Below are 19477 nucleotides of genomic sequence, written 5' to 3' on the forward strand. Positions count from 1 at the left end.
GGGGTTTCAGTTTGGGGGATTATCATCTTTTTAAAGAAAATATGAGACAGTGAATCTCGAGGAAGAGCATCAAAGTGACTTTTGAATCTGCCATTGAGTCTTTTGCCATGTCAGCCTTTTCGGTCTTCCTGTCCCATGAAAGATAAGTCAAATGGAGTGAATCATCTTCTTTTATAAACTTCATTAAGTACTTGTTCCCTGTGTCCTCTGTTTTACAGATTTGCCGTTATGAACCGAAAAGTCCTTGATGTTTTTGGTACTGGTGCATCTAAACACTTTCAGGATTTCATCCCTAAGTTGGATCCAAGATACACAGTTGTAACACCAGAGTTGCCCGTCGAGTTTTCTTGAAGATGACTGTAACTTATTAATGTGACTTAATGTTTCATTATTTTGTCCTAGAGAGTTAATTATGTTGAACACAAAGAAGGGGGCCTGAGCTTGAACGTCAGTGTTACTTCAATGAGAGACGCTCTTTTTTTTTGTTTTTCTTACCAATCAGAAATACAGAAGCTTTTCAGGAAAGTGTTGCTTAATAATTAAGCTCCCTCTATAGCCAGAATCTCATTCTGGATCACTGTAATGGTTGACATTATGATATATTATTATCGATTAAATTATATCCACAAGCAATATTAAATAATTATGTAGAAATGTAGTAACAAATAAGAGTATACTTAAAATTACTTTAAAAGATGTTTTACTTCATTCCAATCTAATTCTTGGTTAAAACTAAGAATATTTCTACATTTTAGGATACAAAGGATCACGGGTACATGGATTTGGTCTGTATTTTTTTTTTTTTTTTTAACTTCTGAATTGGTAACTATAGTAGTGAAATGTTATGGGTATGGAGTAACTCTTCACAGACAGTGCTGCTTTATTTAGTAGAGAGCAAATTAATTGGAGAAAGTGGCCATTCTTAACTTCAGGGATGCAAAGACGGGTATCATACTGTTGGGATAAATGCCGTGGTATCCGTGCTCTTTTTCCACTGATACCTTCATCTCTCTCCATGATTAGTTGGGTTCTTCGGCAGCCAGTGAACCTATGTATTAGTGACAGGTTAGGAGCAAATGGAAATTGACGTATCTGATAAAGTTGAAACATATGTTTTAATCTTTTACAGAAGCATTACACTTGAATATTCAAAAACAAATGAAGTTACTTTTAAACCTCCTGTAGGTTTATTATGTTTGTCTTCATTTATAAGGGCTGAATTCTTCATAGCTAAGTTTGTACGCTGTTGTCGATTTAGAAGGGATCAAATTCTATGGAACAAAAGTAGTTTGGGCAAGTTTGGCAGTTTGTTCCCTCAGCTGGTTCACCTATACGGATGTTTGACAACTAAAAACATTCTAAAAATCCAGTGGAGGTTTAAAAGTCCACTTCATAATTGGATGCAGGTTCTCTAGCCTCTTTCCAAAAAATCATTATCGTCACTTTTACTCATGTTAGAGCAAAGAAGTGACAAAATGTAGTCACTGCTGATTATGAGTTAGTTCAGGACAGCTTTGATTGAAATATGATCACTCTTTAGAGTTTTTCAGGGACAAGTTATTCTTTTCTAAGTTAATGCAAGGCTTAAGTGGTTGTGATATGTTACATTACAATTAATGTAACATATAGGGATAATGGTATATTTTTTTTAATATAATTTTGTTGCTGAAAAGTTTTAGGCTGCTGTAAATTAATTATGCAGTAGAACTTGTGTAGCAATAAGAATTATAACCCAGACTTTTTAAATGCTTAATCCTCCATATTCAATTTCATCAAGCCTTGTATACTTCTGTTTACATGGAATTCTAACCTTGGTTGTTATGGCAGATTGAAACCAAACAAAAAAAGAGTATCAGCGAGAGCCAGTTTAATTAGGCCAAAATTTTGCAGTGTGATTAGCTTTTTAGGGTCGACTTGTCTATTAGGCAATACTGTTAAAGGATCCTTTTGGCTTCAGACTTCCAAATTGATTAATAAATTCAGTTTTAAGTTTTTATTCACTGGAATCAAAATGATGATTAGTACTGTGTTTACTTTTAAAAATGAAGTATTATAGCAGTGAAGAAAGCACTGCTACTTGCATCTCATTTTCTCTATTCAGAAATCATGTTTATCATATTTTTCCGTCAGTTAAACAGAAAACTTTTTAATCCGTAAGTTATTGTTTTCATTCAGATTAAAAGACTATGAAATTGAAAGACAAATTCTACTGAGGTACGATGAGATTGTTTAGTGAAATTTTCCTGGTCAAAAGGTGCATTCCTATGATTTATTTTTTTTAACACAAGGTATAGCCATCTTTTATTTTATAGAAAGTATGAAATGAAATAACCATCATGAAGCAGAGTCATACAATGAATGTATAGCTGGAATGAACAGTTAACTAGTTTGCAGTGGTGAATAGAAAAGGACAATTTGATTTCATTGGGACGGATTGCAAAGTATCGAGCAAACACAAAGAAACTGTGTTTGTATTCCTGAATTCAATCAAAATGAATGTGTTTCTACCTCTAACTAACCAGGTATGGATTGGCAACTTGGCATCATAAATAAAGTCAAATAGATGTGTCCATTCCAAAACATGTTTTTTAGTCCATTTATACTCCAAAGAAATCCTGTCTATGTTAAGTTTCCTTCCACTAGACCTGATTATATTAAACACTTATTATGCCCTCTTAGTATTTCCTACATCTTTATATAGACTGAAAAACAGTGCATTGAGGTGCTTAATAGGATTATGGTTGTTTCCTGTATTGATTAACTATTTCCTGTATTAGTAAAATCCTACAGTTAGTACCAACCAAGTGAAGAAACAAGTTGCATGATAACAAATTGTCTCAATTCTGTTAGATTCTTACCCATTTTTCATCAGATAGTTTAGTCCATTTTATTACCCGTTTCTGAAATAAAACCTTTTGATTCGGTTGTCTTTTTTTTTTTTAATAAATTCTATGATTTCTTCTGTAACTTTTCTTGATCTGTAAACATTGTAGTTTCTCAGTTGACGCCTAGTATATTTTTTGCTTTCATTTCTTCTTTAGTCGTCAGTGGTTATTTAGTTTAGAATTTTATCTTCTTACTCGTTGCTCTTATTAGATTTTAGAATTTACTTTTGTCTCAAACATGTCTTTCATGACGAAACCCAAATCGGTCAGTTGTCACACAGTGTGTTCTTGTTGAGCTTGCGTATTCATCTTCTTGTAGATTTTGTCTAGGCTAACAATTGATTTAGTTGTTAATGCTGACAAAATTGTTTCTGCTTGTACGTTATCACATTCCTGAGTTTCTAAGTCCTCTGATAATGTCTAGTTAAGGAGAATCAGTTTTCTTTACCTTCAAGGAGCTTCGTCCACTTGCTCTGGCACATCCTCCTAGCAGTGGGGGTCAAGTGGCCTCGCTGCAGGGCCAGAGGGGCGTGCCCACTGGGAGCAGTGGCCTGGTGTTTTTGCTGCCTTTGAATCAGAAGTCACCGAGCCCTTAGAGCCCTTGAGTTCTCCCTGTGATTTATTTTTACTAGTATAAGTAGAAAGTAATTTGTCAGAGCGACAGAATCTTCTTGCACGGATGCTTTTTGGCTCCACAAAGAGAAAAGTATTCATGTCTGAACTGTGATCTTGCTAACATATCTGATACACTTTATCTCCCCTAACACCTTGACCTGTCGCTGCTTATCTCTTCAGTATTCATTTTCAGATAGACGATTTAGGTAGCTGAAAACGAGTGACCAAGAAGAAGACCTAAGAAAAACAGTAAGAAATAACTGTTTTCTGTGGGGCTGGGCTAAGGCTAGCTCAGGAGACTGTTACAGTCGCCGTAACTCTGCGCCTCCTCTTCATAGCCCTTTCCTGCTGGTGCGTTAGCTGGCTCTGCAATTCCTTCCTGTGGAGTTGGCAAGGAAACGAGTGTAGGCACCGAGGTGGCTGTGAGGTCAGCTGTGCCCCGGGGCCCGGGGGCTGTGTGGACTTCCCTCTAGCCAGGGACTTCCCTCTTCCCTTAACTTCAAGATTAAGGCTGTGTTTTCTGTTTCAAGCTGTAGCCTCAGGTGACTTTGTAAAACTTCCATAGTTAGGGAAAGGGTAACTACAAAGAAATGAGACTGACATTGATGTGTGATTTCTGGGTCAGGAGCTTGACCGTGATGTAGCACGTGTCCTAGGACTGCAGCAGGACAGTGCGTAGCCTGAAGCTTACAGCTGTGGTGAATAAGAATATGTGCTGTTTTATATTGAGAAAAGTGAGTGACTTTTAATTGGAGGAAAGAATTAATATCTGGTAACTGATTTCTTGCTCTTTGATGTGGCCTCTCCCTCCCTTTTCATGCTTCAGTCCCAGCTGTCACCTTTCTCCTCTTTCCCAGCCTTGGAATCTTCATGTCTGGCCTCATGTTACCTCTCTGCACTCCTCGTCCCCGTGCCTCTTGGCTTTCTTCTGCTGGTTGGTGTTATGTTCCAACTATGCTCCTTGAATGTGGGTGCTCCATCGCTCCCTCGGGTGACAGCTGGTTAGGTGGGGCCCCTAGAAGGATCGTGAAAATGGAGTAGAACTTTCTGAGGATGGTGACTTGTGATATGGCTCTGCACTTGTTAGGCAGGAAGAAATGAAGGTTAACTGCAGAGATGCGGGAGGAGATGGACCTCTGTAATGTGGGACCTTTAAATCCAGGACAGTCAGTCTTTTCTCAACAACAGCATAACATCACCTGACTTTTGCTGTGGCTACACAGGAGGAAGAACTCATTTCCTGTTGCTTTCTCTATTTTCTTTCCACCTTTACCTCATCCAAATGTGCCCTAAGTGAAATAATACATTGGGCTTTAACCTTAGCCTCTGCAGGCCTGAAAATCCCAGTAATCACACACACACACACACACACACACACACACACACGCACACACGCACGCACCATCTGGTCCACAGCAGATGTCTCAGGCGAGGCGTAATTTGTACTTCTTCTCCAGATCACAAGCCACTGCAGCTTGCCTGTTCGGTCTTGTGTTCAGTTTGAGGTACTCCCACCGCCCCCGCCCATCCTCTGCCTCCACCCCTGCCAAAGCATTCTGACCCTGTCAGAAAACCCCAGACTGCAGGTAATAGGATGTTCCCTGGTCCTAGCACACGGCATAGCGGTCTCAGCATCCCTTCAGGCTTCTACAGGTGGACCTGTGGACCTATATTGACTGCAGTCCCCCAGGAATGTTACTTTCCTCTGTCGTTTAATTTGGACCAGGCAATTTCTGAGGGCTGTTTCCTCAGTATCTACTAAACTATTTTAGTTATCAAGTAACCCCTTAAATGAATTTTCTTTTTTGGGTGATTTTGGTCCCACAAGAGGACCCTGTGGCTGTGGAGAGAGCTTGGTACCCAAGGTCTAAAAAGGTTTAAAGCATGAAGTAATCCTGTTGTTGGTCATTATAGGATGGGGTGCCACAAGGGGTGCGTGAGAAGAGTGTAAGTACACATTTCACGTCTTACCTCTTCCCTCCTATTTGTTTCTTTACCACCAGGAAAGCCTGGGCTTTCCTACCACATCTTTGCCATTTATTTCTTCAGTTTGAGTTCTCCAGGGAAAAAATGAAGTCCTTATTTTCCTGTTTGTTTTAGGGAAAGGTGAGACTGGTAAGAGTCTAAAGGAATGCTGTGGAGTCTGTAAGGAAACGAGGTAGCTTCTCCACTCCTCTCCCCTGAGAAGGGAGCCAGAGGGATTCATTCAAAGTGGGAGTGTTTAGAGTCGTGTCCCAGTGACCTGTGTGACCGTTGTACCCTACAAGACTTGGCGTGGTGAACAGGCAGTGTGTGAAGGGGGAGGAAAGAGTTTTTTTCTCAGAATTATTAAAGTAGGTGCCAGGTCTGCAGCGTTATTATGAATATAAACCTGACTGGAGGCCAGTGGTCCAACTAGCCGTTAACTAGCGAGGTACTTTGCTTCATCAAAGTATTCGGTGTTTGTGGCATGAATGAATGAATGGCCTTGTGATGCTTAAGAAAGGCAGCAGTTAAGTGGGAAATGTGTTAAAAGTATTAAGGGAGGTTTTATATGAATAAAAATTGTAACTTCCTCCTTTTGAAATTTAATTTGTAATATAGTCGAATCTGCAAAACCACAGGAAGGAATTCAGTTGCATCTAAATCTGAGTCTGCAGTTTGGGGAAGGCTGTCTTTCTCAGGAAAAGCAGTAAGGTTCTCCTAAGACCAAAGAGGGCAGAATAAATCTATAAAACTAGAGGTATACTTGAATCATCTGGGCTTTTTTTTTTTTTTTTTTTTCTCCATTAGAACGCTTGTTTCACTAGAACTTGGATTCAAGTTCAAAAATGGGATTGCAGTTATTGTTAATTGCTCATCTAATGATTGTTTAATCCTTCTTCCTTGCCGAGAACACTTACTTTGTTTAAGGCAGCAATATGCCCAGCCCCAGGGGATGGATCATGATTTTTCTAGGCCTTTCATGTTGCTCCTTCTTATCCAGATACTTTTCCGACCTCTCCTCTGAAGATGGTCATATGACCCAGTTTGGGCCAATAAGATGTAGTGGAAAATCTGGGAAACTCTCAGGAAATTTTTTTCTTGCCTGATTAAAGGAACGCTCTTTTCAACTCCTTTTGTTTTCTCGTTCATAACACTAGTTAATGGCATCTGGATCTGTGGCAGCGGTCTAGCAAATATGAGGTAAAAAGTAAAAAGATGAAAACCCACCACGTTAAAGGTGTCACAGCTGAAAAATGGAAAGAACCTGCCTCCCAGATGCCATTCGAACCACCGAATCGATGCCAGTAACCACATACCTCTGAGCATTTTGAGCAAACAGACCTCCATCTCTTAAGGCTGTACTAGGCAAGGATTCTGTTACTTTGCAGTTGAAAACATTTCTAATTGACACATTCCAATCCTATATAGATCAGGCCTCAGATTCATTTCCCAGGGTATGCCTCCCTCCCTTGACTTAGAATGTTCCCTTTTCCTCCCCTACTCCACTTCTGCCTGTGTTCTGAAATACTCAGTCTCCTCCTCTTTGAAAGTTGGGCTGATCTTTTATCCCTGTCTCTCTGAAGCACTTTGCTAACACTGCACATAGAGCACATTCCGTTTTCGATGAGCTGTGTACTCACCTGTTGCTCCTTTATATGCTGGCGTATATTTGAAGGGCAGAACCCACGGCTTATCCCCATATCGGTGCCTAAATCAGGCCTCTATATGGGGGTTATAGGGAGGAGTTAGTTAGAGTGGGAGGTGGCGGTCCCAGCAGCTGCCTGTTGAATATATGCTACCTCTGTGGAGTCTGCAGACTAAAAAGCTACCCTTAGTCCTCCTGTAAAAGTCTGGAAAATATTATCCTTATGAATGATTTTGTAAATACTCCAGGAAATTGTCTTCTATTACCATTCCAACAGCTATTGGAGCCAGTTTGGCTTCAGGTCTTAGAGAAATGATTTGTCATCTGTCTCATTTGTCTGCTTTTTCCTGACAGAGCTGGAATTCTGGATTGTTCCACACTTGAAAACGCCAAATCCGAACCAGAGTTAGACAGGGCAGGACTCGAGGCTCTTCCTTCCCACTAATTTTACAGGGTAAAAATTCACAAGCAGTTTCCTAGAATTACACTTTGCGTCTGGCTTTTCAATAGCCTATTACAATTACTTTTTCCCTATCACAGAGAGGATATTTGAGAGGGAAAAGCTTGAAATCACTCTTATCAGTACAAGCAGGGCCCTAACAGATAGCTTCTCTGATACTCATGTTTTTAGGGGGAAAATAAGGCAACTAAAGTGTATGAGGTGCCTCTGATATATAGCAGATTCTTTACATCTCATGCAAACCTCACAACCTAATAATAGATATTATTAGTTCTGTTTTACCAGTGAAAGAACTGGTAATTTGCCCAAAGTGGCAGTTCTGGAATTTGAGCTCAGATCTTCCAGAGTTGAAAGTTTAAGTTTTGTTTTGTTTTTCTCAGAACATAACCGTACCTCCCAAGAGGTGGTATCTTCACTCCCCTCTGTTAAAAGTAATCATATAACATCGTAATAAAGATCTTGCCTCCAAAAATGGTTTTGACATTTACTTTCAGAACAGAAACTGGAAATATCTCACTCAAAAAAACTAAAAGACCTGATAATGTATATAAAACAGCAGTTTTCAGACACTGGCCATCAAGCAGTGCAGGGCAGTGATCCCCGAGAGAAGGAAAACAAATGAATTGAGTCCTGTGATGGCCCTAGCTGATGCTTGGAGAGAGATTCCAGATTGCAGCTCAGGAAGGGAGCACCACAGCAGAGCCCACAGGTCTCCCTGAGCTGAGGAAACAGACCTGGGAGTCCAAAGAGGCCAAAGTGGTTGAAGCTCCTAGGGTAGAGTACGAGAGAGGAGCGAGCTGCACAGAAAGAAGGCATAAAGATATAGAGAGGGTCCCCTTGAGACTTCAGCTGAGTACTTCTGTTTGCGTGGGACGAAGCTACTGAGGCTGGAGGAAGAACCACCTGAAAGGAGTGGAGGGAATAATCACTGACGTTCACACAAAGCGGTTAATAGTTTGTGTTCTTGCTTGCCAGAGTGGAAAACTTTGTAATTCTCAAAGGGCACTAGATAGGAAAGTCAGAAAAGTATTACTTCAGTAGGAGAGCAACATTAACCCTGAACTAAAAGCTCCAAAGTTTCTGGTTTCTAAAACAGTTTCTGTGTAACTGTCTCCTAGAACAAAGTACAAGAATATAGGGATATGAATATTTTGCATATGCAACAAGGTAAAAACTCAAAATGTTTGGCATCCAATAAAAAAGAATTGTCAGGCATGCAAAAAGCCAGAACTTACAAAACCCATAAGTGAAGGAGAAAAAAGAGATCCAGAAATGACACAAATTATAGAAATATTATTTGTACAAAAGGACATTGTAACTATATGCCATGTATCAAGAAAGTAGTTGTCTGGAAGTAGAGGCAAGATTGAGCATGTTAATTAGAGCTATAGAAGATATAAAAAGGACCAGAAAATATAAGAGATGAAAATATGCAATGTCTGAGATTTTAAAAAACAAAACCCCACACTGGGTGAGATTAACAGTAGATTAGACAGCAAAAGAAAAGTTTTAAAACTTGAAAACATAGCAGGAGAAACTATCTCAAATTATTTAGAGTGAAATATGACTGGAAAAAAAGTGGACAGAGCTTTAGTGAGCTATGAATCAGCTTCAAGCAGTCTGATGTATGTACAGTTGGAGTCCTCAAGGGAGAAGAGATGGGTGTGAGGGTGGAAGGGGAAAAGAAGAAAATATTTTGTATTTTCATATTTCTTCAGGTCATTTGGAGACAGGGGCCAACAGTTCTTCAAATTTGATGAAAATTACAAACCCACAGGTCCAAGAAGTTCAATGAACTCCAAGGACAAGAAACATGAAAAGGATCACACCAAGGCACATCTTAAATCAAATTGCTTTAAGCCAGTGATTTAAAAAAAATATCTTAGCACATCCAGATAGGGGAAAAGGACATGTCACATACAAAGGAGCTCAAATAAAAATGACAGGAAACTTCTCATTGAAAACCATGGGAACCAGAAGACAGTGGAGCAACATCTTTAATATAGTAAAAGGAACAAGATAGACTAAAACCTGTCAACCTAGAATTCTATATGCAGTGAAAATATCTTTTCAAACAACAAAGGCAAAATAAAGACTTTTTCAAACATCCAAAAGCTGAATAAATACATCACCAGTAGACCTGCATTACAAGAAATGTTTTTAAAAGTCTTTCAAACATATAAAATAATACTGTGTGAAAATATGGTAAATATGTGGCTAAATACTAAAGCTCTCTTTTTTTTGTTATTAAATCTATTGAAAAGATAATTGCTGAAGACAGTAATAGTACCCATTTATCGTGGAGTTTATAACACATTTAAAAATAAAACATACAACAATTACATAAAGTTTAGGAAGGGGAAAATGGAAGTATAGTATGGTAATATTTTCATGCTATACATGAAGTGGTATAATATTACTTGAAGGAAAACTGTGATAAGCTAAAGATGTATAAGCCCTAAGGTAATTCTCCTCACCCCCCAAAAGTGTTCTAGCTAATAATGCAACAACAAAATACAGTGGAATCATCAGTAAGTATTCAGTTTATCCAAAAGGAGGAAGAAAAAGGAAGGACAAGGGAACAAAGAAGAAGACAAATAGCAAGATAATAGATGTAAGCTCAACCATATCAATAATCACATTGATTGTAAATGGTCTAAACACCCAATAAAAAGGCAGAGATTGTCACATTGAATAAAAGAAGGCAAGGCCCAACTGTATGCTATTTTCTCAAAACCCACTCTAGGTATAAAGACACTAGGCTTAAAGTATAGAGAAAGATACAATAACAATAAGTTAAAGAAAGCAGGTGTACTATAGTAGTAGTAAATAAAGTAGATTTTGCTTGAGAGCTTGAGAATATTACCAAGATTAAGGATTAAGATGGTTGTCTATAATGATAAAGAGGTCAGTTCAACAAGAGGAAATTACAATCCTAAATATATGCATAACAACTTCTAAATATGTGAGGAAAAGGCTGATAGAACTACAGTGGGAAATAACCAACTCACAAATACAGTTAGATTTTCAACACCTTCAATAATTGTTAAAACATGTAGACAGAAAATCAGTAAGTATTTAGAAGACTTGAAAAACACTATCAACCATCTTGACTTAATTGACCTTGATAGAGCACTCCACCCAATAACAGCACTACACACATTGTTTTCATGTGCATTCAGAGCATTTCCAATGGAGACCATATTCTGGGATGTAAAGCAAGTCACAATAAATAAAGGGTTCAAACCATACAAAAGTATGTTCTCTGGCAAAAGAAGAAGAAAATTAGAAATCAATAACATATCTGGAAAATCCCCAAATATCTGGAAACTAAACAACATGCTTCTAATTAAAAAAAGTAATAATAAATTAGAAATATATTGGCCTGAATGAAAATGAAAACAATACATTAAAATTTATTAGATACAGATTAGACAATCAATCCTAGAGGAAAATTTATAACAATAGTTGCCTATATTAAAATAGAAGAAAATTCTCAAATCAATGATTTTACCTTCCACCTTAAGAAAGCAGAAAAAAGCAAATTAAACCCAAAGTAAGCAGGAAAAGAGGAAGTAATAAGGATAATGTCAGAAATCAATGAAATAAAAATTTAAAACGAGAAAATAAAACCAAAAGCTGGTTCTTTGAGAAAAATCAATAAAATTGATAAACCTTTAGCCAAACAGAATGGAAAAAAAAAAAAAAAAAGCAACACAGGACTGTCAGGAATAAGAGATCATCGCCATAGATACTTCAGAAATGAAAAGTGTAATCACTGACTATTATAAACAACTTTATTCCAATAACTTTGACAATTTAGATGAAATGGACAAATTCTTCAAAAGATACAAATTAGCAAAGCTCGTGCAAGAAGGACTAGATAATCTGAATAGCACTGTATTTATTAAAGAAATGGAATTTTTAGTTAAAAGCCTTCCCACAAACAAAACTCTAGGACCAGCTGGGTTCACTGGTGAGATCCACCAAACATCTAAAGAAGACATAACACCAATTCTGTACACACTTTCAGAAAGTTAAAGAGGAGGGGAAACTTCCCATCTAATTGTATCAGGTCAGTATTTTCCTGATACCAGAATCAGGCAAAGAAATTACAAGAAAAGAAAACTAAAGTTCAACATGCTTCCTGAACATAGAGACAAAAAATTTTAAACAAAATATTAGCAAAGTGAACATAATACATAGAAAAGGATGATACATCATGACCAAGTGGGGTTTATCCCAGGAATTCAAGGTTGGTTTAACAACGGAAAATCAATCAATGTAATTCATCATATTAACTCACTAAAAAAGAAAAAAGATATGATCACCTCAATTGAACCAGGAAAAGCATTTGACAATAGCTAACCATCCATTTTTCATTACTCTCAGCAAACTGGGAATAGGAGGGAATTTCTCCAAACTAGGAGTAAAAGGGAATTTTCTAATAAAGAGCATCTATAACACAGCTAGCATCATACTTAATTGTGAATGACTCAACATTTCCCCTCTAATATTAACAAGGCATGAATGTCTGCTCTTACCACTTCTATTCAGCATTGTACAGGAGCTTCTAGCCATTGCAACAAGACATGAAAAAGAAAGAAAACCATCTAAATCGGAAAACAATAAGTAATGCTGCCTTTTATGGCAGATAGCATGCTTATCTGCCTAGAAAATCCAATGAAGTCTCAAAAAAAAAAAAAAGCATTAGAATTTTGCAAGCCAATTCTAAAATGTATATTAAAATGCAAAAGATACAAAATGGCCAAAACTATTTTGAATCAACAAAATTAGGGGGCTTACACTATCTAATTTTAAAACATTATAAAGCTACCATAAGCAAGATATTCTAGTATTGTTATGAAGATAGGCCATTAGATCAATCAAACATAATACAGAGTTCAGAAATCAGTCTAGACATATTTGGTTAACTGATTTTTGGCGAAGATGCCATGGGAATTCAGTAGAGAAAGGATAATCTTTTCAACAAATGTGCTGGAACAATCGAGTAGTCATATTTAACAAACAAACAAAAAACCCCATAAAACCCCAAAACTATCTTTGACCCTTATTACAAAAATTAGGTCAGACCATACACAGTTGACCCTTGAACAATGCAGGGGTTAGGTGTGCTGACCCTCTATGCTGTTGAAAATCTGTGTGTAATTTTATAGTCAGCCCTCCACAGTCACGGTTCTGCATTTACAGAGTCAACCAGCCACCGATCATGTAGTACTATCGAATGTATTTACCGAAAAAAGTCCACGTATAAGTGGACCTGTGCAGTTCAAACCAGTGTTGTTCAAGGGTCAACTCTATAAAATTTTAAGTCAAAATGTATCCTAGACCTAAATATGAAACCTAAAGCTATAAAACTTCTAGAAGAAAAAGTAGAAAATCTTTGTGACCTTAGGTTAGGCAAATATTTCTTAGACAAGACACCGAAGGTACAGTCCATAAAAAACAAATTTGATAAATTGGAGTTCATCAAAATATGAAACTGGGACTTCTCTGGTGATCCAGTGGTTAAGGATCTGCCTTCCAATGCAGGGGACACGGGTTTGATCCCTGGTCGGGGAATTAAGATCCCACATGCTGCAGGGCAACAGAGCCTGCGCACGCTGAAGCCCGCACACTGCAACGAAGAGCCCATAAGCCGCAATGAAAGATCCTGTGCGTGCCTCAACTAAGACCCAACGCAGCCAAATAAAATAAATATTTTTAAAAATATGAAACTTTGGCCTTTCGAAAGACACGTTTAAGAGAATGAAAAGGAAACCCACCTACTGGTAGAAAAATATTTGCAAAATACATATCCGATAAAGGGCTTTATCTACAATATATAAAGAACTCTTGAAACTAGGGAGATTGATTTCTGGCATGAGAGTATTAGCACCTTTGCTGACCTGCTTTCCCATGAAATATGAAAATGATTTTTAAAAGCTCAAGCATTTAAAATCCCTGGAAATCGTCCTAAGGAAAAACAGCAAATTAAGAAATATTTCTTAAAGAAAAGCTATGAAATGTCAACAAAAAAGGTGAGTTTTACTTGGAGTAAAGAAGGTGAATCTTTCAGTAAGGAAGTCTAGGGTATTTGAACCAAGACTGCTCCTACCCTCTCCCCTCCCAGCCCAGCAAGGCTGGAGACTCCACTCTGGATTGCTGAAGCCAGGAACACAGAGCTCTCTTTCTCCCCAGCTCCCAGCCAGAAGGCTTTCTTCCAGGAGTATCAGGACTTCATCAGTTCTCATCCTGCCCCTGCTACCTGTTGCTGAGGCGAAATCCCAGGCAAATGCAATTTAGAGGTGGGAGTTCCCTTTTATCCAGCCCCCACTCATGGAAGGAGGGTCTACCTTGGGCGCAGCATGCTGAGAACACTGGGGCCCTGACTGCCTTTTCCCCATGCTATGAAAGGCAAGCCAAGAGGACCTCAGGTTACTGCTACTCCCCACCCCCACTGAGCACTTGCCTCCTAGAGTGAAAGTGTTGTTCCAAGAGAAGCTTGCCATTGCCCCCACTCCAGCGCCAGAGTCAGGGAAAGATGGAAGGGAGATCTATCAGTACCACTGTCATCCCAGGGTCAGGGGGCGTACTCAAAGCTACACCTCCCTGAGAAACGACATCAGAGGCTTAATACTCTGGGGGAGAAATAGATTTCACTAAAATAATTCAGCCAGTCGCTAAGCAAATAAGAACAACAAGCCCTGGAGAAGGGGAGGGGTCAGTGACCCAGAATGGCTATGGTATATTATCTAAAATGTCCAGTTTGGAATCAAAATTAATTAGGCGAAAACAAAAACAAAAAAACCCCACAGTTAAGTATGACCCATATACTGGAAGGACAAAAGCAAAAACAGGCAACAGAAACTGTGATAGTGATCAGATGTCAGATTTAGGAGGAAAATACTTCAAAGTAGCCATTATAAATATTTTCACAGTAAAGGAAAGCTTGCTTAAAAGAAATAAAGGGGACTTCCCTGGTGGCACAGTGGTTTTATTTGGCCAATGCAGGGGACACGGGTTCGATCCCTGGTCTGGAAAGATCCCACATGCCGTGGAGCACCTAAGCCTGTACACCACAACTACTGAGCCTGTGTGCCTAGAGCCCTTGAGCCACAACAAGAGAAGCCACCGCAATGAGAAGCCTGCGCGCAGCAGCGAAGACCCAACGCAGCCAAAAAATTTTTTTAAAGAGGAAGGTATGATGACAATGTTGCATCAAATAGAGAATATCATAAAGAGATAGACTTTTTACAAAGAACCAAATGGGAATTGTAGAGTTGAAAAGAACAATAACCTATATATTAAAAATTCACTGGAGAAAACAATAGAAGAAAGAATTACTGAACTTCAAGATAGATCAATAGAGATTATGCAAGCCAAAGAACAGGAAGAAAGAATTATCTATTCCACCATTACTGGAAGCAGAACATGTATTATTTATGGAAACATTTATTGTGTGCCTACTGTCTATACACAATACTGGGTGCTAAGGGATTTTTCTCAATCTTGAAAGAGTAATTCTTATAGTCACTGGGGACTGTAGGCCTATGGTCATCTCAGTGGTCCTAAATGTAGGCTTTTCTTGGGGCCATATGAGATTTCTTAAAGCCATGTGCCTGAACCCAAAGGGGTGGTTGTGTAAGATACAGGAAAATAAGGAGCAACGTTCGTTAAAACTTGCTAAGCCTTTTCTGGGTGCCGTGTGTCCTCCTGGGAACTTCACATAGATAAATCTAATAAACACTAAGGTCACGTCTCCAAGTGATCTGAGACCCACAGAGGTACCACCAGCCTTGGTATTCTATGAAGCTGTTACTCGGACTATAACCCTAGCTGTAGAAGTTCTGGGAGCTGAATTTAACATTTATAGTAACATTTATACTGCTCCTTTTTGGTGTAAGTACTCAGCAGGTCATTTTGGAGTAAAAATTTGTTCTATGAAGCACCACCGGAGAAGACCATCTAAGTGGTGTAAATGTAAGGTATTGGACACCTGTTGTCCTAGAAGATGTTCTAGGACTTCTGTGGCTTTGTGAAGGCCAGAGTCACCTTCTTCAAGGCTTTGCTTAAATGTCATGTTCTCCATGAGGCCTACCCCACCTTAGCATCTCAGACCCATATAACCACCTCTACTTTTTATTTTTTGCGGTACGTGGGCCTCTCACTATTGTGGCCTCTCCCGTTGCGGAGCACAGGCTCCAGACGCACAGGCTCAGTGGCCATGGCTCACGGGCCCAGCCGCTCGGCGGCATGTGGGATCTTCCCGGACCGGGGCACGAACCCGTGTCTCCTGCATCGGCAGGCGGACTCTCAACCACTGCACCACCAGGGAAGACCCACCTCTACTTTAAAAAAAATATCCTTAACACTAACATCATTCAACATGTTAAATTACTTACTTATTTAGTAAATGTATTGCTTCACTATCTTCCCCTGTCAGAGAGAGTAAGCCCCACAGGATGGAAATCTTTGTTTCATCCACTGATGTATCTCTAGTGCATAAGAGTTTCTGAAACATAGCAGGAGAGAAATCAATTGAAAAAACATAGGCAATCCTAATCTGCCGATTTATTCCTCCTCCCCTTACCCCTGTGATAACCATAAGATTGTTTTCTACATCTGTGACTCTATTTCTGTTTTGTAAGTAAGTTCATTTGTACCATTTTTTTAGATTCCACATGTAAATGATAGCATATGATATTTGTCTTTCTCCTTCTGACTTACTTCACTCAGTATGACAATTTCTAGGTCCATCCATGTTGCTGCAGATGGCATTATTTCATTCTTTTTTATGGCTGAGTAATAATATTCCATTGTACATATGTACCACATCTTCTTTACCCATTCAAAAAATAAAATAAAAATTAAAGAAAAAGAAAAAACGTAGGTAATATGACCATATTTATTCCCCATACTGGTGAAGTAATCCCTATCAATTGCAGATGGTTTTAAATTTTCTGGGGACTATTTTAGGGATATATTAGTATTACTATTATCATAAAGGTTTCACTCAGATTTTTTTTTCAGTATTGTTTTGAATGCTTTTATAGTGATTAAACAATCTTTTCAACATGACAGCAGGAATAAGAATAGTGGGAAGTTAGAACTGCCAAAAACAAGAAATTGAATTCCCCCATGTCTAAAATAGGATTGCAGAATCATTGATCCTGGACAATGGTACAAACCCAGAACCAGAACCTTGCATGCACGGGCTTCTTTACTCTACTGGCTGCCTTCCAGTTGGAGAACTGTGCAGGTAATTCCCCACGACCCGGTGCTGCCAGTGCCGCTGGCGGGCACACCTGAGAGTCTGATCCTCTAGAAGTCAGAGCTTCGTGCCTTCACACCACCACTGAAATCCACATTTTTTTCATCATCCCCAAAGAGGAAGAACAATAGTACCCCTCTTTTCCCTGGAATGCTACTTCAGGGCTGTCTCTTTATTTCTCCTACATCTGCTTTTCCTAGCTTTTTGATATCTTACCTCCCTAAACTGCCACCAAACAGGAAGGGCCTGAAGCCTCTTCTAATTAAGCTTCAAACAGACTGACCACATGGGAAAGTGGCCAGACGTGACTCCAGGCCAGCTTGTGTCCATTGCGTGCAGCCCTCACCTGGGGAGAAGGTAGAAGACTCCCCTCAAGGGCTTTGTGACCTTCCTGCAGATACTGGCTGGCCCTGCCCTTGCTAACTGTGTGACCTGAGCCCAGTGCAGAGCCCACAGAGAGTTGCGAGGGTTAAAGAAGGTAACTGGAGGAAAAGCACTGGGAATGATGCTTCTTTCACATGAAACACTTAAAAAGCATTAGCAAGCACTTTCCATAGGCTGGTTCAGCAAACATTTAATGAATCTGTTTGTGGAGATTTGTATCTTGACAATCAATACTGAATACAATTTTATTTTATTTATTTATTTTACTTATTTTTCTTTTTTTTCTTTTGGCCGTGCTACACGGCATGTGGGATCTGTCCGACCAGGGGTGGAACAAGTGCCCCCTGCATCGGAAGCACAGAGTTTTAACCACTGGACTGCCAGGGAAGTCCCAATATTCAATACAATTTTAACCTCTGATGGCAGGAGAATTTCCTAGGAAACCTAGTCTGACTTTTCATGGGACTGGGGAGGTGGGTCATTGCAATGTAATGTAATGTAATGTAAAGTAATGTTGGTTCTGTGGAGTTTTTGCTTCATAGCTACTTGTTCTGTTTACTGATCACATCCAAAAGCAGACTCATTTCCTTCCCCCTCAGACCTGCCCTTGACTCCTCTGTCGCAGCCTTGAGGGGCCTCACTCTTCCCCGTCACCTAGGCTCAACCTCTAAGTTCTCCCTCTTCCTAACCCACTGATCGTCAAGTCCTGGAGATTCAAATTCTGCAATACCTTGCGTCTATCTCCTTCTCTGCATCCCTCCTACCCCTCCCTCATTGTGCTCCAGAACCTAAGCTCCACGATGGAAGGGCTTTTTTGTGTGAACAGCGCCTGGCACATCCAGGCCTGTCAATGTCTATTGGCTGTTGAATGAATTGTCTTGTCACTCGTGCTGCAACCATTTTCCCTAATCAGCCTCCCTGCATACTTGTCTCTTAAATAGATCTTTAAAAAATCAACCTAGTTATTTCCTTGCTTCAGACCCTTCAGTGGTTTGTTTTAGCCCCCAGGAGAAAAGTTCAAACCCAGCACCTAGCTTATAAGGCACACCTTGACTCATCCCCATGTTGCCTTTTAAGTTTTATCTTTTCCTGCATTGCCCCCTCTCACAAAATTCTACAGTTGCTGTTTCCTGGACCTACTGTGTGTTTTCACTGGTCTTTGCCTTTGCCTGGCCAGTCCCTCTGCTTGGAATGTCCTTCCCTTTGTCACCTGCTGAATTCTTATCCATATTTCAGAGCCTCAGTAATGCCTCCATTTTAAGCTCAATTTTGATGTTCAGCAAGTTGTCACCTCATCTCCACTCCCACAGCTGAATATTTTTGTCACCCTCTGTCTTGTATTTTGGTTAATTGTAAATATCTGAGCATCTAAGTCCCTTGAAGGAAAGGACCACAGCTTGGTAATTTTTAACCCCTTGTGTCTAGCTCAGGGCATGGCAGAAAGTGTGCGCCTATGGTGGAGGTTCTTGTTATTTTGATGTAGAGGTTACCCCTTTTGTAATTAATACAGTTGTGACGACGGAAGGACCGATCTCCCCAAAACCCAGAGGGGACGGAGTACAGGATGGCAGAAAAGATGTGGGGTGTGGATAAGGTGTTGCCATTATTACAGTCACTGTAGTGGTGACCTTGGTGATTCCTGTCTCAGAGTGGTTCCCAGGTTCTCTGGTCGCTGGTCACACCGGTCACTCCAGATCTGGCCACCAGGTGGCACCCGCGCTCCACGAGTGATGGTCTCAGTGCTGAGCAAGGGCTCCGGCTCCCCTCGGTAACCCGCGGCCGGCCTCGGGAAGCCCGCGGGCGGAATCCATGGGGCACAAACCCAGACCCCGGGTCTCCGAGCCACAAGTCGACATCCGTTCCCACGGGGCCTCCGCGAGTCTCCACCGAGTTGGGCTCCACACTCCTCTCCGCAAAAGCCTTTCTTTGTGTTTACTTTGGGTGAGGTCCCTCTCCCAGCAGCCTGTCTGGGTGTCAGGAGGGCTGGCAGGAAGCGCTAGGCGAGGTCGAGTCTCAGCCTGGTGGACACGATGAACTGTCCGCTCCCTGCCATGGAGTCGGCCCTTCGGCGGTAAAGACGGAGAGGCCCAGGCTTGGGAAAATGTGTCGTCCAGCAGCCTCCCACTGTCCTGCCCCCCTGTCCCCAACCCCACCCTCAGAAACGCTGCACATCTGCCTGGCTCTGGTATCTGTGACCAGCCACTGACTGGATTTTCCCCCGAGTAACAGATGACTTGCAAGAAATGGGT

The 19477-nt window shown here is 40.2% G+C and overlaps 1 protein-coding gene across 1 annotated transcript in view; it reads left to right on the plus strand.

The window, feature by feature from the left end:
* TMEM135 (transmembrane protein 135) overlaps positions 1 to 8933 on the plus strand; it is a 249399-nt gene extending 240466 nt beyond the window's left edge. The window contains exon 15 of the mRNA XM_079930169.1: positions 219 to 8933. Within this exon, the coding sequence (XP_079786295.1) occupies positions 219 to 351 (133 nt within the window). The 3' untranslated portion in view covers positions 352 to 8933. The remainder of the gene's footprint in view (positions 1 to 218) is intronic.
* Positions 8934 to 19477: the final 10544 nt, after the last annotated feature.

Source organism: Stenella coeruleoalba (assembly GCF_951394435.1).
Source record: "Stenella coeruleoalba genome assembly, chromosome: 8".
In the NCBI taxonomy this organism is placed as follows: domain Eukaryota; kingdom Metazoa; phylum Chordata; class Mammalia; order Artiodactyla; family Delphinidae; genus Stenella; species Stenella coeruleoalba.